Source organism: Amia ocellicauda, chromosome 1, assembly GCF_036373705.1.
Source record: "Amia ocellicauda isolate fAmiCal2 chromosome 1, fAmiCal2.hap1, whole genome shotgun sequence".
Taxonomy (NCBI): Eukaryota; Metazoa; Chordata; class Actinopteri; order Amiiformes; family Amiidae; genus Amia; species Amia ocellicauda.
This window is the reverse complement of record NC_089850.1, coordinates 17,220,080-17,244,118: the sequence shown is the minus strand read 5'-3', so window position 1 is coordinate 17,244,118 and position 24,039 is coordinate 17,220,080. Positions and strand designations below refer to the sequence as shown.

At 40.4% G+C, this 24,039-nt stretch overlaps 1 protein-coding gene across 3 annotated transcripts in view; it reads left to right on the top strand.

Moving 5' to 3' along the window:
- The window catches only part of LOC136720763 (serine/threonine-protein kinase MRCK alpha), a 110,103-nt gene that overhangs the window by 29,239 nt on the left and 56,825 nt on the right, over positions 1–24,039 (top strand). For all 3 annotated transcript variants that reach the window (XM_066697398.1, XM_066697399.1, XM_066697397.1), the window contains exons 2-4: positions 8,092–8,183; positions 20,048–20,131; positions 22,951–23,046. In XM_066697398.1, coding sequence (XP_066553495.1) covers positions 8,092–8,183; positions 20,048–20,131; positions 22,951–23,046 — 272 coding nt within the window. The remainder of the gene's footprint in view (positions 1–8,091; positions 8,184–20,047; positions 20,132–22,950; positions 23,047–24,039) is intronic.

Below are 24,039 nucleotides of genomic sequence, written 5' to 3'. Positions count from 1 at the left end.
AAGTATGTGGGGGCTTTCAAACGCATCGATTGGTAAAGGAATCCAGTTGGAGTGTGTGATCCTATTGCCCAGACATCGCTGGTTCCAGTCTGGGTTATGGAACAGACAACGGTTCCCCACAGGAATTTAAGAACATCATAATAGGATGTGTGGCTTGTGTACACGATATGTATACATATAAAGATTTGTTTTTTAAGTCTGTATCCATTTTCTTTGAATCTGTAAAAGGACTGCATGTGTTTTTCTAGCTTAGTGAAAAACAGTCTTCCATTAAGTACCAACAAATCTAATATAAATTATTTCAGTGCAGTATTTTGATCATGTCCCTTTGCAGTGGGACATTCTTGAGATGAGTGAATGGGACTTGAGTCAGTCCGCCATGTGTTTTTTGGTTTTTTTGGGTGCTACATGAAGGTAAAACTGTTATGAATTACTTTAAAACTGTGGTCTCTCACAACCCTCCACCAATTGGTAACCGAATTATCAAGATAAACACATTTAATTAAGATTTGGAGGATTAAATTGCTGCATTCTTTTAAACACTTGTGTAGTGGACAGCTGCTGTGGTGGCGTTGCCTCTGTCAGCTTGTCCTGCTTTGCCACAAGCTGCCCTGTGTGCAGAACCGGCAACTGCCCCCGAGAATCATGGTGGCCATCTTGCTCTTTATGACTGCACTGCCCTGGGTTCATGGGGACTGGATTCCTGGTTTGTATTCCCAAATCAAAAGAACGGCATCGAATCATGAAATACCACCATCTTGGAGAAAAACAAGCTGCAGATGCCAAGCCCCACAATTGTGAAATCAAAATAAGAAACATGGACCGCACTCAAAATTCCTTTCGTTCCCAAATCCTTTTGTTTCCTTTAGAAGTCGTTTTTGTTGGTTTTGGGTTTTTTTGTGTGTAGGGTGACAGAAGCCGAGCAAAAGACGTTTTTGGAAGTGTTTTGATCTGGGTTTTTTCTTCATTTTATAAATCCTACCATTGCCCTTTCATCTGTTATATTGGACACTGCACATGTCTTAAACATTTAGTGAAAAACCCAAAGAATTCTCTTATAATGCGATCTGCACTGTGCTTCCCAAAAGCTGCAGTAGTACTGTATTCACTCAGTTTGCCAGTGCTTTTAAATTTATTTATTTTTGCACTGTGCACCCAAGTGTGACTGAGGTGAAGATCTGCCTGAGATTGATATTGTGGTGTATGGTAGTCTGGGTGGGGATAAGTCTCTTTCCTGCATATGCCGTTATTGATCGGTTTTGAATTACACATTTGAAATTAATTAAAAATAATAATAATAATAATAATTGTAAAGGGTTTATTTGTCTGCAACAGCTGTCTGTTGTCCTTGTATTGTTTGGTCCAGCTGTTCCCTCAGTGATAATAGCTCTTCCTGTGTCCGTTCAAATAACCACACGATGCAAACTGTACCCTAAATAGCCGAGGAGTTGGAGCACCAGTGGAGGTGCCTGATTGTCCTGCCTATGAATGGCTACTCCTTCACTCCTGAGGTATATATTTGGGATCTTTACCCAGGATGAAAAGAGGTATTACGGCCTAGACAGTTCAAGATCCTGTCGGTTTTCAGACCAATAAAATGGTTCTGCTGTCACAGAAGCTGAAATTCTTTCCTGGAAGAGAGCATTTTTGTGCCGTTACTTCATTACTGCCATAAATAACATGTGCTGATCAAATCCAGATGTTGCCTTAACGTAGGGAAGGGATGTGTGATTCAAAAACGAAATTGACTTAAGAGTGGGCTGCCTTGCGAATAACCACACACATACACACACATTTAAGCCTCTAGCTAACATAAAGGACATATATGACCATACCTATGACTGCAGTCAAGTATTTTAAAAGTGTTATTTGAATTGTGAAGTTGAGGCCTTGACATTTTAAACTGGCAGCTGCATTTGTTTGTGACCTATTGTTGTTGGAACTGGCAAGTTCAATCTGCTGAAGTCATTTATTTTCTTGTTTTCTTTTAAGCTGCATGTGAAAGATCGTTATAAATGAAGATCAAGATAAGTCTTTCCCACAAAGTGTGCTGTCAGGCATGAACAGGTGTGCCATGGAATTATTGAAAAGTCACACAAGAAAAAATAAATTATATTTCTTAGCAGACGCCCTTATCCAGGACGACTTACAATTCTTACAATACATCACAACTGGGTTTTTACTGGAGTAATCTAGGTACCATATCTTGCTCAAAAGTACAGCAACAATGTCCCCCACCTAGGATTGAACCCACAATCCTCCACTCAGGCATCCAGAGCCCTAACCACTACTCCACACTGCTGCCTATGATAGATGTATAGTATGGCACTCTAAAGGTAGCACATCGGTGTGTGATATTAATATCTCATGGCACGTTCTCCTGTTCTGTGACAGGATGACCGAGCTGCGCGCACCATTAAGATTTATAACTGTTTACAAGTAGAGCCACAATTTTCCTGGCTGTGTGGGTGGAGCTCCCAGTCGGTGACAGATGCTGCCTATATCTGCACTGTCTGTTGAAATCATTCCTTCTCTAAAGCCTGGTGATTTTTCTTCCTTTCCCCCCCCCCCTCTCTGTCTCCCCGGGGTTTTATGTCAGCACAGATTCTTAATTCCTCCAAACAGCCGCATAAACAGACTGTTTCCTGAAGAGTGAGGACGGAACGGGAGGGTTTCCTATCTGGTTTGAATCATATCCACATTCCCACTAGGGTTTCCAGTCCTTACACAGGCATTTCTACAATGCGAAAAATGCTGACTTGAGCCTTTTGGGTCAGTCACAGTTGTTGTACATCAGTTGCATCGCAGAGAGAAAGCCGGGTGACCTTGGCAATGTGTGTTGATTGAATTTGAGGCCTTCTTTCAAGTCTAATGATTATTCTGCAGGATTGAAATGCTTTGAAGATGTTAATATTAATGTATGTTGTGCAGATAATGTGCAGAAGGAAACGGGCCTCACTTGCTTTAGCCAACGAGTGTCAGACACTTTTAATTAGTTTGTTTTCCATGTCATGCAGATTTGTAAAGCTTATGGCAATGAAAGACATCTTGTCTTTGTTTAGTTAACACATTTATAATGCTTACGTGTTAACACCATTCCCAAATCCCCTTTATTTAGATTATTAGATATTAGATTATTATTTTTAAATCAAATTTTACGCCCCTTACCTTACCTCCCTTATGTTTCTGTGGTGCAATTCGGGTCTCATTTATTCAGCTTAATATTCAACTTTTACTTTACTTTTTAAATGCAGTAGGCTGTACATATCAGTGTTGCATATAAACCATGGAGGGGAGTTGAAGTACAACAAATGTAACAGTAAGGACAGATACCGTAAAGAGAGAGAGGAGAAAAAATAAATAAAGGAAGGTGTGCAAGTATATTGCTCCTTACGGGAATGCAACATTGTTTTCTCACGGTCAAAGTGAGCTGGCTTATATTAATGCACTGAAATGTGGTATTTTCTTAAGGAACCTAAGGTCAGAGCTCAACTTTTCAATATGAGCAATGCGCGCTCTGAACTTTCCTTGTGCCATTTGAACTTGGTTTACGGTGCAGATGTTTCTACTGGCTACAGCTCAAGAACACATGGCATGTTGGAGTATTGAAGATTTCCCGTTTACCGTATGACTATCTACAGCTATGGAGGGGATGAAAACGAGGCTCACCCAGTTGTCACCCAGAAATTAGATCCATTTGGGGTTTTGCCTGCTGTGTGGATAATTTCAAGTGTTCTTTGTAGTGCAACATGTCTATACAGAGTTAAAATAAAATAAAAAGACCCATAAGGCATTTTTTGAGATGTAGGAGCTTTCATTTTGTGCTTGCAGTGAAAAGTGGATATTGGGTCAAACAGAAACATGTCAGTCACTGTGTCTATACAGAATACCTTTTCCGCATCCTGCTAAGAAATCCACTCGTGAAATATTGGGTCTGATTTTTGTGTTGATGGAGCCCACGTGTATTTTGGTATTTCAAGGACTTCTTACTAAACTTGAACTGATGTGGGTTTACTTTTGTTTGCAGTGTTTATCGTGGATGTGGTCTAAATATCTTCTGTGCGCAAACCTAGCTGTAGCTGGTGGGATTCTGTGCGATGCATGGATGCAGTGAGCGGTCTCTGACAGGAGCGTGAGACTGCCTCTACTGTAAGCCTCGAACACTTAATCATTGCGTCTCCGATAGCCTGTCAACCTGCAAGGCCTGCCCCGGAGTCTGCGCTATTTGCTGAAGGCAGGCAGCGCACTTCCTATTGCCTCTGAACCAATATTTACAGTTCTTGATGCTGACCCAGTTTCATCTCCTCTGTCAAAGTACTTCCACAAACATCCTTATCCAGGCTGTACAACGCCACTGAAAAGCGCATGGTGTTCACCTCCGGGTTTGCCCGACGCAGTATACCGAACCCAGCCAAGTTATCGTGCTTGAAGTTGTATGGGGGTTAAATGTGGAGGTCTGCAGCTCAGACTGTGGTGATTGGTGACAAAACGTATTATACACCGCTTATCAAAATATCCACACATTGGGAAATTAAATGAAGTGCAGCTGAGAGAGGGAGAATCGGCCTCGGTCCATGTTGCTGACACATCCAACACTGAACTTCGCTTTTGAGCCACAACGCGTCCATCTGTTGATTTAACTTGTTCGTTTATCTACGCACCTCCTGTGCGTAGACTCGGCATAAAATTCTGTTCACTAAATGATGCCCTTTGTAAATAATCAAAGCTTGCTGGCATTGTTTTGACTTCAATGCCTAGGAATGTGCTAAAGACACTATGGTTTCTTATTATTAATTTTCAAACAGTATGCAGTAAGACTTATGTCTTTTTACCAGCCGAAAGTGCTGCTCCAAGGCACCTAATATTTTAAACTCGGAGGTTCTGTGTACAGGCGTGGCATGTTTTTTGTTAATAAAGGTCTTATCTAAGAAATCAGTGCCAACTCACAGCTATTGAAGTGGCAGCTTGTACTACCCAGGGAATGCTACCCTTTTAATAAAAAAGGGAGAGGTTGCATTAACGTGCGTTTTTTTTTTTTTTTTTTTTTTTTAAGGCATTTCCTTTCTCACAGAAACCTAAATATAGACTTTTCTTAATAATCCTGTGAAGTCATGGCGACACAAAGGCGGTATGATATCATCTTATTGAACAAATAAGCATCCACAGAAGATTGGATTTTAGCACTTTGTGTGTAGCTGGCCAGGTCATCATTTCATTTTCTTCCCCTGTATCAGCATGCTTTTGAGGTGTGAGCGCTCCTTTAAGGCGATCCAAAATGAAATATTTGCAAAACCTTTCCCCATCTCCCTCCACTGCACAGTGTAACCCCCCCACCACCAAAGTGTTCAGCCAGGAAACAGGAAGTGGCAACAGAGAAATGTCAAGAAGTTCCCTGCCCTCATTGTTGTGTCTGGACAGGGTGTTGTTTCTTTTTTTCTTTTGGATTAAAATGGAACAATAAATAATTAAAAACCCTCAGAGCTGCCTTTCAATTTGGTAGCAAGTGGAATATAAATCCAAACATGGACGTGAATGGTTTACATATTCGCACGTTGCAGTGTGTGAACCTATGCTGTGGTTACTATTTGAACATGTTACAGGTTGAAGATCTGTCATTTTTATAGAGGCCTGTCTGTGCCCTGTTGATCAGGGCTCTGGAGAGGCGGTTTTGCCGGTTCAATCATAGGGTCCCGTTTGTTTGTTGTTTTTATAGCAGGGTGTGAGCTGTATTAAAGCTGTTATGTATGATTTGCACACAACCTTTGCCCCCACGCAGAACAAAGTCAACCTGTGACCGTGTGCATTAATTCTGCACAGGATTTGTAGTTGCATTCCCTGAAGCTTTTGTGCTGCTGTGTTCTCCGCTTTGGACACTTTGCTCTGCTTTGTTGACGATGTTTTGTTGTAGCAGAGGGGAAGGTCACTTTGGGAATGTGCAATATAGTTTGAATGCTCTCCCATGCTGTACCAAGCTCTGTCCAGTGACAGTGGGATGGTATGCCAATAGGGTGCTTGAATCAGCTGAGGTAGCATATGGGTCCTTTTTGCAGAGGTGAGGTGGCCTGAGCTGAGCACGGTATTCCAGGTGTCCTTCGCTTAGCACAAGCTGCTGATACAGGCTGGAAATATATTCTGGCATTGACATCGCAATTACGCTGCCCTGACCCAATGAATAAGCAATTCCAAACATTGAGATTTTAAAACAAAATGACAAAACAAAGTACTTTATTTGCCATTCAGAAGAAAAGAGAATGCACCTTTGAATGGAGTCTCTTAATCAATTAGGAGTTTTATTTGTTTTGGTATGATACAAGACAGAGCCCAGATTTGAGTCCTGACCTCTCCTCTCACATTTCCCTATAGCCGGGGAAGTCAGATGTGCCACAGAAAATATGTTCTGTAAAAATAAATATCTTGAGGAATGTTTCAATTCTGTTCTTGCAACAACTTTCATTTTTTGCAGGATCCAAGGACTTTGTTATGTTTCGGTTAGTCATGCATTTCCCCCCCCAACCACCCCCAAATTTGGCAAAACAAAATACAAAAAACACAAAAAATTAAGAAAAAGATTGATCTGCAGTTACGATTCTTTATTTTTGGGGTATCTATACTTTCAAATCTTAATGTATTACGTGTATTAATAATTAAAGCTATGGTATTTTTGAAGCAAAGATTAAAATGCAATTATAGGTTTGTGTGTAATCATCTTAATGTATTTAGGTGAATTTAGAAATTAATGAACTCGCTCAAGTGTTTAAAGTGAGCTTGGTTACCTTGTTTAATAACCGAATGTCCCTGTATCTGGGCTTGATCCTCATCACTAAAACAATTGAGCTTGACAGGGATGAATAATTGCCCTACCTTTCACTTACGATTTGGCTTAGGCTCAAGGCAAGACCCAAGCAGAGCCTTAACTATGACGGATATGAAAGGATGTGCCGATGAGGCAGATGCTGAGAGGTCTGGAATTGAGGTGCAAAACAATCCACACATTCTATGATACGACATCCTTACAGCAACCAAAGATCACACCTCTCCTCATGATGTGGAGAGAGAATAGGGCACGTTTCCCCCTTTACCGGTGCGAAAATGTAGGCGGTGATTTGCGGAAGCTCTGTTTCACACCTCTGGAATCTGCTTTCTGTCTGCGTTGTCAGAGATTTGGCGCCCTGCCCTGCGAATATGAATTTCTCTGGGCTTCGGGGGCTGCGGCTGATCTCTGTGTTATGAGGCGCTTTGTAAGGGAAGATTGCAACGTGCCTTTCATCGCACACGGCCCCCTTGGGTCACCCATCTCCATGCCACAACAAATAAAGTACGCCTGCACGTCCATAAAATCCCTGCAAAGGAAAATAAACCGAACGGGGCTCGGAGAACTTGGTTGCCATGGTGATGTGTACTCGGAGGGCTCCATGTAAAAACACTCCACTTTTCCATAGTTTACACGTCAAAGTGTTTGCCTGTTTCTGGCTCAGAGAGCTGTCTGGGTTTATTATTCCTTTGGCCCCACATGTACTGTTGGGTTTGGGTAACATTCATTAAAAAAACTCACAATTCGGTCCTCTCTAAACGCCCATGAAGCTTTTGCCTTACCAGCCGAACGTTCGCCTTCCTCCCCAATTCAAATTCATAACACCAGGATGCATAAACGTTCTGCAGCACTGCTTGTGTTTGCCTATATTTATCCGAGACATTAATGAAGACATACAGTCAAACACCTGAACAAATATGCAGACTCCATACTTTGGTTACTGTGCCTAAAGTAATTTGATTAGACTGTTTACCTTTTCTTGTGGGAGGTTTACTTCAAGATTTATTTGAGGGATAATAGTGTGTGTTCGGTGTTATTCGTTTGTTGTCAATATACCTCCTAATCTGCTTAATGAATACATTTTTTTCAAGTTTGGTTCCGTTCCACCAGAAGTCATGCGTTTTGTTTTGTGTACATGATTGCATTATACATATACATAACTGAGTCACCCTCTCAGCTCAGCCCCCTTCCAAACACATACGCTTTTGATATTGTTTGCTTATTGAAAAACTCCAGTCCTGCTTATTAAGGAATCCTTTCTGTTTGCCTTCTCTTTGCAGCCAAGCCGTTCACGTCCAAAGTCAAGCAGATGCGCCTGCACAAAGAAGACTTTGAGATCCTCAAAGTGATTGGTCGGGGAGCATTTGGCGAGGTAAGCATCTTTCCTGGCATGATATTTATACAGACAGCTTTTGCAAATGTATCGTTTGGTTTGTGAGCATAAGTTAGACAGCTTTCCTGAAGTAGTGATGTTTTCTTTGACTGCAAGACCAACTTACTTACTTACGATACAGTATACTCTTAGATAAGTGTCTACACTGCTGAAATGAAGAGAACATGCATCTGCTGTAGCCAGTCCTTCTCCTTTACAGTTGGACTCTTTCATACCTAGTTCATGGGAGTACATTAAGGTGAAATGCCAGAAAGGGTTTTATTTTCTTCATTATGAATTATACATGTTTGCATAAGCCAGTGCTATAGATTTGTGTCTGAGATTTACTGCCGAGTCCATATTTCAATCCCCATGCATGTGAAATTTGAAAGGTAATGCAACTCTATATGCTGGTTATTTTGGCCTATATCCCTGTGATAGCCTTCCCCTTAGGTAAAGGAAAAACCACTTTTATGTAAAGGGGTATAATTTCACACAGTGGCAGGGATAATAAACCTCCAAAAAACAAAGATAATAATCACCCTTTTGCTTTTACTCCGCCACTGGAAAATGAGTTTATCATGCATTGCCCTGGCACTGGCAGTACGGCTTGGCGCTGTGCAGGGGTTCCCATTGTGGCTCTAACATCCACACACTGTATCTGGTATAATACAGGAGACTGCTATTGGTGGTAGGAGTGTGAAATCAATTGCAAAGGGTCTGGCTTGGAGCTTGGCTGGCGTGTTTGCCGGCTGCTCGCTCCCTGGCAGCGTGGTCCTCAGCAGAGTGTGGCACACAGACAAGAGCCTCACAGGATTACCATAATGAACCACACTCCAGGGCTGGAGTTAACTCGACAGCTGGTTTCAGTCTGGGCAGCTCTCCACTGGTTATTATTTCCCTGCTTTCATCAGGGGCCACTTTCTCCCTCGTTCCTTGCTTCAAATTCTGGTTTGGTTTGTTGTTTTTTCTTTTTAAATTTCAATTAACTTCACTTCATGGGTATTGATTTTCTCTCTCTCTCCCTCTCTCCTCTTTTTCTCATGAGATATTTTCTGCAACCATCCTTAAGCAGGAGAAGGATGTTTCTCTTTGTTAGCAGTCTCACCCATTTTCAGTTGAAAGTGAAAGTCTGTTTAGAGGTTTTGGACGTAGGATTAAGGTTAGAAGAATAGAGCTACGATGCAGTCTGCCCACTCTGCCTGCTGTTTCATGGTGGTGGAATAATTCCTGTGGGTGCATTCTTGTAATGGAAATCATAAACTGCAATAAGATCAGCCTGTTGTGGGGGTGAAAATTGCTCTCTGATGTTATTCTCTCATGCCATGGGGGGTTATTTTTTTAATTTCATATTTTTCTCTAAATAACCGAGGTCTCTGAGAGGTGAATGACAGGCATGTTCATGGGCACAGAGGGATTCAGGTCAGGGATGATGCATTGTGTTTACAAGCACAGAACCGGGGACAGGAGGTCCCACACAGGGGACTAGTTTAATTGCAAACGGGCAACGTGCCGAGCAAGAGTCATGTCTGCACCGACGCTGGAAACGAGTCAGCAGCAGTGTGGACTGACAGCTTCCCGGTGCAGTGAGTGCTGCTTCTCCTTCAAATTCTTCTTTCCTGCTCCTGCTTTCCCCTCTTCTCATTCTTTCTTGTTTCTTCTTTCTGTGCAGATTACGTACAGGACTGGTATTCTGGTCCATGGTATAACAAAATTCCTTATTATTATTATTATTATTATTATTATTATTATTATATAAATAGATTTTAGCCAAATAAATACATAATCACAACACAAATAATAATATATGGGGCAAGGAACAAAGATGGACATTGAGGGAATTGGAAATTTGAGGAACTGTGAAGTTTACCAGCTACAGTGAGGGGGGAAAAAAGTATTTGATCCCCTGCTGATTTTGTACATTTGCCCACTGACAAAGAAATGATCAGTCTATAATTTTAATGGTAGGTGTATTTTAACAGTGAGAGACAGAATAACAACAAAAAAAATCAGAAAAACCAATTTCAAAAAAGTGATAAATTGATTTGCATGTTAATGAGGGAAATAAGTATTTGACCCCTTCGACTTAGTACTTGGTGGCAAAACCCTTGTTGGCAATCACAGAGGTCAGACGTTTCTTGTAGTTGGCCACCAGGTTTGCACACATCTCAGGGGGGATTTTGTCCCACTCCTCTTTGCAGATCCTCTCCAAGTCATTAAGGTTTCGAGGCTGACGTTTGGCAACTCGAACCTTCAGCTCCCTCCACAGATTTTCTATGGGATTAAGGTCTGGAGACTGGCTAGACCACTCCAGGACCTTAATGTGCTTCTTCTTGAGCCACTCCTTTGTTGCCTTGGCTGTGTGTTTTGGGTCATTGTCATGCTGGAATATCCATCCACGACCCATTTTCAATGCCCTGGCTGAGGGAAAGAGGTTCTCACCCAAGATTTGACGGTACATGGCCCAGTCCATCGTCCCTTTTGATGCGGTGCAGTTGTCCTGTCCCCTTAGCAGAAAAACACCCCCAAAGCATAATGTTTCCACCTCCATGTTGGACGGTGGGGATGGTGTTCTTGGGGTCATTCCTCCTCCTCCAAACACGGCGAGTTGAGTTGATGCCAAAGAGCTCGATTTTGGTCTCATCTGACCACAACACTTTCACCCAGTTCTCCTCTGAATCATTCAGATGTTCATTGGCAAACTTCAGACGGGCCTGTACATGTGCTTTCTTGAGCAGGGGGACCTTGCGGGCGCTGCAGGATTTCAGTCCTTCACAGTGTAGTGTGTTGCCAATTGTTTTCTTGGTGACTATGGTCCCAGCTGCCTTGAGATCATTAACAAGATCCTCCCGTGTAGTTCTGGGCTGATTCCTCACCGTTCTCATGATCATTGAAACTCCACGAGTTGAGATCTTGCATGGAGCCCCAGACCGAGGGAGACTGGCAGTTATTTTGTGTTTCTTCCATTTGCAAATAATCGCACCAACTGTTGTCACCTTCTCACCAAGCTGCTTGGCGATGGTCTTGTAGCCCATTCCAGCCTTGTGTAGGTCTACAATCTTGTCCCTGACATCCTTGGACAGCTCTTTGGTCTTGGCCATGGTGGAGAGTTTGGAATCTGATTGATTGATTGCTTCTGTGGACAGGTGTCTTTTATACAGGTAACAAGTTGAGATTAGGAGCAATTCCCTTTAAGAGAGTGCTCCTAATCTCAGCTCGTTACCTGTATAAAAGACACCTGGGAGCCAGAAATCTTGCTGATTGATAGGGGATCAAATACTTATTTCCCTCATTAACATGCAAATCAATGTATAACTTTTTTGAAATGCGTTTTTCTGGATTTTTTTGTTGTTGTTCTGTCTCTCACTGTTAAAATACACCTACCATTAAAATTATAGACTGATAATTTCTTTGTCAGTGGGCAAACGTACAAAATCACTGTATATAACACCAGATGATTAATTCTGCGTCTTCCTGCTGTGTCCAAAATGCTCACACCACACATTCTCAATACGGGAAGCCTTTAACGCCTTCCCCTTCTAATTTTTCTGTTCAGTGGTTTCTATTAAAGTGTCCTTCATGGGCAGGGAGCCAGACACCTTTGGAAACCGGTGCTCAGTTTGGCAGGAAGGATTTAACTACGGTGCAATGGGACTTCATAAAACTGGCAGCAAAGGAAACCCAGGCTAATTTTAGAAGAGAACCACAACCCGCAATTGTGATCGGTGTCCACTGTGAATCTGCAATGTGAATCTGACCACTTCATCTACATACTGTGCAGCCTTCTCTCAGTAATTCAGTAGTTAGGGTCACCATTTTCTCCCCATTCACATGTCGAATAGAATGTCAAGCTCTTAAAAACCTGACCTGATTCCTAATTAAACAGAAACCTGCTGTGCACCAAAATTGAGATTTTCAAAAATAAAAAGCAGAATAAAAGGAGAGAGAGAGAGAGAGAGAGAGAGAGAGAGAGAGATAGAGAGAGATAGAGAGAGAGAGAGAGAGAGAGAGAGAGAGAGAGAGAGAGAGAGAGAGAGAGAGAGAGAGAGAGATTGCTCCTTTACCCTATAGTGCATTCAGTTGTTTGGCACATAATGAGACAATTGTCTTTATGAAGATTGTTAGCCTTTTTTTGCAACTATAAAAATAGAACGTAATCCATCTGGAAAAGCAGCACTACTTTCACACTTACCATTCCCGTCCAAAAACTTGTATTTAACGCAGCTTAACATCTGGTGTCCAGTGATTCAGTCTGAGTAAACAGTGAATTGGCTGATTGACAGCGTCTGCTAATGGTGGAGTGTCAATACTACTCAATGAGTTCTGTTCATTTTTGTGCCAAATGATCCAGAACTGAACTTTCTTCTCTCCCAGGAAACTCTGACACACAAATGTATAAAACAATTATTTGTATTATGACAGCACTAAAGCATCCAAGCTAAGATGTGTGTATGTGTATGTAAGTCTTCACATACAGCTCTGGAAAAAATTAGAAGACCACTTAACATTGATTTTTGAACTTGTATTATTATTTTTTCCAGAGCTGTATATCCCCCTTCACAGAAACAAGCTGACATCAAGAAAGAGACTGAATTCGACTTCTGTTCTTCAGAATATGAACTGTGAAATATAAACTCACACACATAAATCAGGCACGTTACTTAAATGGTTGAAGAACCTGGAGATGATCTGTTTTAGGAACCTCACCATTTGCTCTTTGTAGACGAGAAAAAATATACACTGAAAACAAATCCCTAGAAACAGTGCATTAGTGCGCACACAATGTTAAAAAAAGGAAGATTAAGGTGGATTTAATACTCAAAAATCCAATAAACAATGGAAACGACCCAACTCAAAGCAGTGTGGCTAGAGATTGCCGGAAAGTGGGATGGGAGCTGGGATGTGACAGTAGGGAAATCTTAGAGAACAGCCAAGCACGAGCCAAGGTTTGCCTTTTATGAGATTTTCAGGTCACTGGGGAAAAACAATCGGGAAAATAATATTTTGCATTTGTTTTTTAATCAACTCCAGAAATTACAGGGCTCTGACTGCAGATCGCTCACAGGAGGTCGTCTCTTGTACGTTTTAAGTGGAATAGGTACAATATTAGATTAGTCTGATAAATATTAGTCTGATATTCTCATTTTGGATTGTCCTTTTAAAAATAAAAAATAAAAATTTAAATCTTCAGTTAATAAAGGTTTGGCAATTAAGTAGCCTAACACTTAAGTAATATTCAGTGTCTCTACATCTGTATGTTACCAGCCACATTTTTATGCCAAACAGCTCAAACCCATATTCTGTACCAAATGAAGTCTGGTCATTTTTTGGAAAATAAAGACTGATTTTTAAACCATGCTTGATAGGCCTTCATTACATTTTTCTTTGTTAAGATTGAACTCGGACAATACCACAATGGCCATCAATTAAACTTCCCTTGATGAATGAGTTGAAATAAAATGTTACTGTGATGCATGGATGATTTGGAAATAAATAAAAGATCCAAGCATGATGGTGTTAGAGCTGTAATTTATTCAGGGAGACCAATATCCTGCTTTATTGGCTTATCGGTTTATGGTTGCTATTAGAATACAGCTCTGGTTCTAGACTGAAATTCGTGGAGACTTCTGTGACATCTGGGCGCGCAAATGTTTGCAGGAGGCAACCGTAGCTGTTGCTCCTGTATCATAGACTCAAGCGCAATGGAAAGATAATGATGGGAAAGATCTGTGGAGGGTGTCAAAAGATGTTTTATGTAAAATTCCATTTAAGCCTTCATTTGCTGAAAGAAATAAAACTAGCAATCAAAACAAAAGCACATTCTTCCATAAAATTACAGTAGCAAAAACGTGGGAAGCCAAAGGTTTGCCTGTCATCATAGTCGATTCACAAATATCCAAATATAGTCATTACACCACAGAAATAAACAGGCTGCTTTAATGGCTCAGAACGCGCCAGCTGCGCGAGAATGTAGTTTTATTTTAAATAAGGACTTGACAGGATGATTGCCTCTCGTTATACATTTTATTAAAGTGCAGAGATTGAAACAAAAACAACAAAATAATTGGGATTCCATTGTTCACACTGCGCTTCCAGAGATGGAAATGCCACTGTGAAAGGCCTTTTCAATTCTTTGTATCCCTAATTGACTTCAATCTCTGACTTCAATATGAGTTCTCCATAGTAATTGCCCTTTTTAGACCAAACAAAGTGATGCCATCGTGTTTCCTGTGCCCTACCAGCCCTGATGTGGTCGTCTTAATCTAATAGATGAAGGTCCGTTATTTTGACTCAGAATCTCAAACTTCTTTCCAGAGCGTTGGAAACAACAATTCTCCTCGATTGTCCTGCATTTTACTGTATTAGAACACTTAACTAGGGTGGGGTGGATTTCCTCCACATCCCTATATACTTGGGTTCTAGTTTTTATACATTTAAAGATGCAGTTGTGGGACCAGACAAGACCAGGATGGAGGAGAAGAATGTCACAGGGAATTTATTTTCTCTTGGGAAATGGGAATAGAAATAGTGGAGGTAGTTTGGCAATCTTTTGAGCTTTAAATCTTTTTGACCTTTTTACACAAATATTTTAACTGTAAAGCTGCTGTCAGTGACTCCTCATTAAGCTAATGTGTATATCTGCTGGCAGGATAAAACAAAGACTAGCAATATAGCACAGTTAGCACAATCCTTGATCCTTGTCCAGCTGAGGACACTGTCCGTCACTCTTCCTCCTCCAGTATTTTGGTTTCCTATCCTTTAACCGTCTCATTGTCCATTGATGCACAGTAGCAGCAAAGTGAGGATCTCGGAGACTAAAAAGCCTACAAGCCAAGTGTCTGTTTGCTTGTTTTATTTGGTATGAGTACTAGCAGTGAACTACTTAAGTACATAGAGTTGTAATGTAAAGTATTCACCCCCTTCATTTAGTTTAACAAATGTTGTTGATTAAACATTCTTATTTTTCAGTGGTCTCTTTTCAAAGCTTCTTGAACACTGACCCAGTCTAGTAGAAACTGCAAGTGGATGTTTGGGGTGTGAATGTTTCACTGCCTCTCCATTGGCTATGATTTGACCCACTGTATTGTTTTTACACAAGCCTGAAGTCCTCAGTACCCTATGTCGAATCCCTGTTCTTCATAGATTGTTCTTAAAAAAAAAAAAAAAAAAAAAAAAAAAAAAAACACATAATAATTGAGATGAGTGCCATTTTGAGAGGAATGTGCCATGCCTTTAATTAGTGTTTGTTTCAGTGGGCTTAATTAAAGGCAGCAGGAGTGAACAGAGCTTCACTAGAGATTATGCACCCAAACAGTGCAAGGAAAGGAAAAACCAAACTCAATAACTTGTTTTTGTTATTTTCTTCAAGGGTTTAACAGTAGTCCTGTATCAGTGTAGGTGCCACCATATGTGTCTGGTCTCTGAGGGCTTTATTTCTGGTGTGTTTGTTTTTGTCTATTAAGGAAATGGTTCTTTTGTTCCTCTTGTTTGTGGGGAGGGTTGTAAGGCTCACAGTTTTATGTCCGTTTTCAGGTGAGGAGGTTACGAACTATTCGTAATGATTTCCTTTGTGATGGTATAAGTATAGTATCGATTTTGTCTGTGCTTTTTTTCTCCAGTGCAAAAGTAATTTGGAAGTGAATGGAAATGTCGATGAAGATAAATAAATGTCAATATAAATTGCCTTAAATTTGCTAATCAGAGTCTGACCATTTTAAGGAGACTAACAGTAAAATGGAGAACCTTGCCAGACATGGACCCCGTTCACATTTATTAGGCCGGCTTTTATTTTTATTTTTATTTTTTTTAGAGACCCCATTCACACTTGCGGGTTTAGGAGCCTCAGTGCGTCACATATGCAGGCGAAAAGGCGGCCTAAACGAAATGCATGCTCTGCTCAAACAAACCAGTGACGCAGGACATTAGGTCTGCTTGTATGCGCTGAATTTATAATCACAACTTATTAATACTGATATATATAGGTTATTGTTCAGTTCTAAATTTTCTTTTAAAGTAATCTTAACCCTTTGCAGAAGATTTCTAAAATAATTTTAAAAATGTGCTGTTTCAATGGGGAATTGAATTTATATATTTCCCTTTTCAAGTGTCTGTCTTCGGTTCTGCAAGTCTAAATGTGCTGTTGTACAATTCACCTGAAAGCGAAGCACCTTTATTAGGACATCTGCATTAAATCACAAGAAATAGTGTGCATTAGTATGCAATCATATGCATTAAAAGCAGCCTCTTTGATGCGTCTATAGTGATATCAGACAAAAGTGCTGCACACTTCCTGCGGTTTCCGTTTTAACTTTATCTTCCATCCACATTGTAAACCGCGCTTTAATTTCTGTATCGTCCCAGTTGTTACCTGTAACACCGGCATTTGTGATTGTACTGCTCAGCTCAATATAACTGCATTTCGGATTGGATAGTAAACGGCTGGTCTCATATTAAAATGCATTGAATGGAAACCTGCTTCGCTTAAATTTATATAGTTTTAATGCAAAATTCGGATAATTAATAAAGTTATGGTCCCGTTCACAATTTCACAATGCAATTTCCACGTGTAAAATGCATGCTGTTAAATTCCAGACTTCAATCATACTTAGTGCAAGAAAAAAACAATAGCAAGTTTACCAGCTACACACTTTTATTTTAATCGACCGAGTAATTTGATCTGTTTACATCATTATAACTCATTACTTAGCCTAGACTTTTATAATGTATATAAAGATGTGAGCTAGCGAAATGTAACAGTACATTTAAGGCTATAGATCGATATGACATTCAAACAATACAGAGACAACACTGTGTGTCCTGCAGCGCTGTAGCTGTGTTGGTGCCCGAGTTTATTCTGTGTTTATTCTGCAGGACGAAGCGGCGTCTCTGGGGTCGGGGCTTGAGTTATGTCACACACTGACGCTTTTCACCGGCCCAGGGCCCGGCGCGTTCACATTCACATTTAGGCCGCATTAGGCCGGGTCAAAAAGCGGGACTAGTTTTCACCTGGCCCAGTGTGAATGGGGTCTTGGTTCCAGGCTGATTCACAGGAATGGAAATACATATTTTTTTGTCTGTATAGTAATCCTGCCACTCAATCTAATTTCTATAGGAAAACCCAGGCTTTATATAGCAATTTCTAAACTTTATTTTCAGCTTCAGTATTGGCAAATTCTGCAAAATGATTTGGATTTTCAACCTGAACTCAGACAGTGTCTCAGAGACTTGACACTATACACCATGGACTAGAACAATAGATTACCTACACCATGCTGAGTCCAAACTTGAGCCTGAACCCCAGCCTTAACAGTAAAATCAGTAGGTCTACATACCATTGAGTTAACTCAGTAGACATGTAATCCTAACCTTAAGGATGTCTAAGTTTGTTGAAGACTCTTGCCCTAACCCACGCCTATTTCGTTACTGTGAGTTTGGTTGGATCATAACCCAGAATAAACTGTTTTGGGTCTCCTAGGGTAATGAGTACCTTGGTTAGCCATTGCTGCGAAATGCACGTTTTGCATTGCTTTAGAAGTAACATTTGTTTTGCTATGGACACCCACTCGTGTACGCAGTGTAAACGCGTTGAGATGCAAGGTAGAATTAGCAGTGGCCCGTTTAACATTAGCAAGGGTCTGCACAGCTGGGTTCCTGTACGTACCCTTTGTTTATTTCCAGGCTTTGAAAGTGGTGTATGTCCCGGGCCCCTGTATTATTGACAGTAGGTGTCAGTGTCGCTGGAGAATCTTGATTGTTTTCAGAGATGGGTGGAAAAAAGTCTGTGTACGCGAGTGTGGAGAGTTAGCCCTTGATCTGTGTCCTGGACTTTTCTCAGACAGATTGTTTTCTTCTGTTTTTGGTGCTGGCAGGCCCTGAGAGGTGGAACGAATCCCTGGGCCGAGCCGTGGAGGCTGCAGTCTACGTACGCACAGCACCCTGTGCTCTGTCGCTGGAGGCTTTTTACAGAGCATAGAAAATATTGTTTTAAACTGTTATTACCGGCCTGCCTTTCTCACCTCCTACACCAGGAAACCAGAGTACGACCTTGTAACGCCGCTGAAAGTAATCGCGGTATTAAAAGTAATGAGTAGGGCATGGAAGGCGGATGGAGCAGACAGTAAGATAAGCACCAGTTGCCCAAAACCGCTGGTCGCGGTACGATGACAACCACTAGCTAAAACTGGCATTATGTCGGTTTAAAGTCTGTTATTTTCATCTTGAATCGTTGCTCTAGTGAAAAAGAGAGTTGATTTAGAGCTCTTTAAAACACTTTATCTGGATTTAAGCCCCACACAAATGAATGCGAAGGTCATGATGATCGTTCCCTCATTCCACTTTCTTGGTGCTTGTCTGTCTCCTGCTTTCGGACTTAACATTATTTACCTCGCCCAATGTATTCTAACACTCCCAACTGTAATGGCCATCCAAGAACCGAACAAATTATTATTAACATCTGTTTTTTCATTTGTTTTTGCTTCCTGTGGACTTTTCTGTAGTTTTTCATTATTTTGGAGGAGAGGTTATAAATATATTAAATATCACGGTAGACCATTTTCGAGCGGTGTGAGCGAGTGTTATCCCTACAGCGGAATTCGAGTGTACGGCACATCCCCTACTCTGAGTAACCTGACATCTAATTCGATCACTGTGATGGACACAACGAGGAGTGCAATTATTATTCAAAACTGTACTCCAGAACTTGAAAAAATGTATGAGCCACACATTTTTATTTGATTGTGAATTTGTACATTTTCTAGGGGGGCCACACAATCTCAAGTGGCATATTTACAGATTTATTTTTATTGATTAAGTACAACATCTCTCAAAATGTTATTGTCTCTCTGAGCCAGTGGATTTGCCTTTCAGACTTTCATTTGTCTCAATGAAGCGAAATACAAAATACCTTCACGGAATATTCCATTCAACAAGGGCAGCAGACTTGCCTGCCCCTCAGTTCTTTGGCAGATAATGGATTATTCCTCTGAACAATGTGCCCAGAAGTAGTCAGCCTACACAGTTAGAAAATAACAGATTGTGGTTTGTGAAAAGTCCATGCTATTTAGGCGGTGCTGAACCTGTTTTTCTCAGATTGAGTCAGTACAGATCCAGCATAATTGTACTGTTGTTCTTGGCTCCCTGTGTTTCACCACAACTCCACGTGTGGTTGTGAAGAAACCATGCCTGTCCTCTAACCTCGGTGACTGTCCAAATCCTCTTGTTTTTCCCAGTGAATTTCCCAAGTGGCTGTGGAGGAAAAAATATTGAGCACAGGCCCAGAAATAAAACCTGTTTAGTGTGACTGGGAATCAGGGTCAACCCCAGATAAGTAGCTAAAAACGAGTTCATGGCCAGTGTTACACTACCTGTGGGATTCCAGCCAACTTGGTTTAAGGTACAGTTCATGGCCCGGACTCCTGTTTTACACCGTGTTTACTGTGGTTTGTGAAGCTTTCTGTAAATAGCCTGAAAATGCACGTTCTGAATTCAATGTAGTCGTGTAATGCTGTTCCTTCTAGCCATCAAGTCATATATTCAAAAAGTTTGGAATCTTGAAACTGAAAATGTGAAGAGATGGACTAAAAGTAGAACTCAAAAACAAACAAAAACATTTTTGGAAGAAGGATTTTTACAGCTTTGATTCTAGGAGAGGAAATCTTCAGAAATAATGGTACGATATGTTCAATTGCAAATCAGATTACGTGTAGCAGAAATTCTGCCTCGGGACAATCATCATTAACTGACCTTAAACTCACTGCCAAATGTGGGAGCAAGGTAATGATAAAAAAGAACAGAAAGGTTTGTGTTGTATCCTTGGTATCTGAGTTCTGTGCTTAAGGTCGTTCTTGTTTGTTTGTGTGTTTCAGGTTGCTGTGGTTAAGGTGAAGAATGCCGACAAAGTGTTTGCCATGAAGATTCTCAACAAGTGGGAGATGCTGAAGAGAGCCGAGGTACTGTGCCATCTCCCATCTGACTGGGGTTTTGTTTCTCCGTTTCACTAATGGGTTTATGTGCAGCAGAGGAGCCAGTGACAAACTGCATCATTTGAAAGGTGGCAACAGGTCACAGAAAAGCTAGGGAGGTGACCTCTAGAAAGAGAAAGAGGTCATGATTTGCTGTGCTTTTAGCAACTCTACCAAGATGGCAGCTTCAGGCCATTAGGAACTCAAGCGTGCTTCTTTGGAATAAAACATGGACTGGGAAACACCATAGTATCTAAGAGGCAGTCTGCTATAGTATGCTCAAAAATGCAATCACCTTGAGGTTAGCAGAAAAACAAAGAGCAGAAGCCTCAATCCATTATTTTAAGCAGTTAGCACTGTGGGGTTGTGGGTTCAAATCCCCGGTGGGGCAATGCTGTTGTACCCTTGAGCAAGGTACTTCACTTAGATTGCTCCAGTAAAATGCCCAGCTGTATAAATGGGTACAAATGTAAGTCGCCCTGGATAAGAGCGTCTGCTATATGACAAATAATGTAATGTAAGCAGCTGGCTTCTTAGCTGATGTCTTGTTAGCTGTGGTGTTGCCCATCCCAGGTCTATGGGTGAATGTTTGTACTGTTATTTCAGAAAAGGCCTCTGTGAAACTACAGGCTCAAGAAGAGCACCTGGTGAAGGAATTAAGCTGGCATGTAAAAGCAGCTAGTACTAGTTCACTGGCTGCCAGATGGTTTGCTAATGGCCCATTGGAAAGAGAAACCAAATACACAAATACATAATTGCTGCTGACATCTTCCCAGGTAAATAAATTCCCCTAATACTGGCTGCAAGACCTAGCATTTAGCAGATATCCGTTTTTTGGCCAACTACAATAAAAAATAAAATAATGAATGCAGTTTGAATCAGATCTGGCAGGACATTCTCTTCTATATTTTTATGGTCTGGACTAATTTATCCATCACAGAAGCATCACAAAGAGGCTGGTTCTTCATAGTCTTTACTGCCAGTGACAGTGACTCCCCTTTCATTTCTCCCATAAATATGTACCTGTTTTATGAAGGCACTTATATGTTGTGGCATCAGCTACTTAAGCTCTCTTGTTTGGGGCCAGCCTTCTTGCTCTCGCTGTCATTTCTCTGCTGCTCTCTGCAAATCATTTGGTTAGTATTGCTAATTCCCCCAAACTCTGCAGACACCATGGATGCTGCAGACAGATAATTTGTTTGCAAAACACTTGCATTAGAAAATGGTTAGGGTGAAGTTACTGAGAGCAAGTGTCATTGATAAACAATAACACGCAAATGTGGATGCTTTCTAAAATGTCCTACTACTTTGTGACTTCTGTAACTTTCTGGGTATCCTTAAAAATATAATAATCAGCTACACTCCTCGTGCATTTGGACGTCTGGTGTCTCTTGTCCTAGATTTAAATATGTTGATCTTAAATGCTTCTGTGTGGGGATAGCAACATTTTGGAATATCATTATTCAGGCAAAACTGGGCTGAGGACAGTGTTTACCAGGGCAACACTTCTGATCTGGTAGAAACTGGATCCAATTTTGAGATTTGAATACACTCCCTTAGCTGTGTGAAACATACATGGATACAATTTTAATTTGCAGTACTAAGAAGCATACACTCCAGAGCACAGGATCACATAATGCAGGGTTCATACCTATACAGTATATGTGATATCCGATACTTTTTAGTTTTTGTTTCATTGGTCTTTTTTTTTAGTTCTTTTTTTTATTTGGGCACAGGATTTCATTTATCCTATTTGTATGTGTATCCATGACTGCAATGATGTTGGAGAACTAACAGAAGTGAATGAGCAGAGAAACAGTTGCTATTTCTGTATTGTTTGCACTCTGCTTGGCCCTTGTTAAGTCATCAGTTTTAACTCCACACCATCTGCGAAAACATACCATCAAAATGAAGTCTTTGGTGAGCTGGATTCCTTCTCAGTGCGGCGTTAGATGGGTCTTGCTTTGACTTGGCTATACATTTCTCCCAAATTAGAAAAATACTCTACAGCTAAAGCCCTATCATATGGCATTGGCAGTATTTTAGATTGAAGGAGAAAGTCTTCTGCACCTAGAGAGATTATTTTTTTTAGTTTTTTCTTCATTGTTGTTATAAGGTTATCACAGCCCTTATATTGCATAACGGCATTTTATAAGTGTCCATTTAAAATTAGATAGCGGAGTTAAAATATCCTGCAATAAGAATTTTAATAAAATTACATAATGTACTTTATGTGCAAGAGCTAGGACCATTCACATTATCTCTGTATTTTAAATAAGTAAAATGATTTGCACTCAACCAACTTTGTCTGCTTTGAGTGAATCCCATACCTACATTTGATTTGTTTTGTGTATGTGTGTAAGAGTGTGTGTGTGTGTTTATATATGCATGCATGTGTGTTTGTTATTGGACTGTAGCTCCTAATCCACAACATTTTGAGAAGTAGTTTATTGTTTTGTCTTTTTAATGTATTCCAAGACTGTATGTAGGAAACCTGCTGCAGATAAGGAGACGGATGTATCATTAAAGCCTGCTACAACTTGCCAAAACTGCTGCAAAGGGAACAATTGTTTTGGTCTGCTATCTGTCATTTTGTTCACTCAGTTATACAGTATTTTGTTCTTAAAAAAAAATCAAAATGTGATCTGTGGGTTTATTATTTCATAGTCAGTCACGGTTGTGTAAAAAAGTGTTTTTTTTGTGGCCAGCCTGCCTCCGCTGCTCTTCTGTTACTTAATTTTATTGTTGTTCCCCCCTGTTAAAAGTAACGTCAGTTCATTAATGTGATGCTTTCTGTCTCTCCTCAGACGGCCTGCTTTAGGGAAGAGAGAGACGTACTAGTAAATGGAGACAGCCAGTGGATCACAACATTGCACTATGCCTTCCAGGATGATAACTACTTGGTGAGTGAACAACGGTTGACTTCATTTCCCAGCCCGAAAAGTAGACGCAGTAGCCTCCCCAAATGAAGGGCTTATCTTAAAAAGCTGCTTTACAGTGGGACATAAACTGCCATGCTTTTGCAGATAGCATCAAACAATTGAAGTTGTACTTAATTGTCTTGGAAGAATTCAGGACTGATTTGTGTGTAAATTTAATTAGAGAATTACTGTCTATCTGTCCATCTGTCTGCATTTGTATCTATCAAATACATGTGTTGTTGTTGTAGCCACATTATAGAAAAGTAATTATTGATTTTAAATGTAACCATTATTTACATTGTATAAATTGAATTATTGAAACTATAAAAAAAAAAAATGAAGGGCAAAACAAATATTTAGACTGCATCTAACAACCCATGGGGATGGTGTTTTAAGACTTCTTTCAAAACCTGATTTTTGATCTCCTGCACTGAGACTCATGTCTTTTGAGTCATGAATTAGATCTGAAGCTTCAAGAATGTTACTTCATTAAACATCATATAAATAAAATAAGAAATACAATTTGATCTTTCTTTCCTAATCTGATTTCAAGGGCACGGATCCAAGGAAGTCCAAAACAATTCATGTTTTTACTTTCGTAGCAAGTTCTAAATTTAAAACCAACTCGGCCTTGTTAATTTCAGGTCCAGATGCCCAATTTCTGTTAATTTCCTGTTGTTACAATTCCTTCAGTAAGGAATTGCTTCTGTGTTTTTATTTATTTGTTGTGACAGAGACAAAGCTTTTTTTTTTTTTTTTCCCCAGAACATAATTATTCTTCAGTAAATGGCTGGGAAAAACAATCTGACCATTACATATACTTCCTGGGCATTTATTTGCTGCCAGTTCGGAAGCATGTAAATAGCTTTAGAGTTCATCTGCCTTTACATTGTCTGCGTACAAAGGCATTTCAAGGCACAATCTTGGCAAAATGTGTTCGCCTACAGGTTTGTTGAATGAAGCAAATGGAACAGG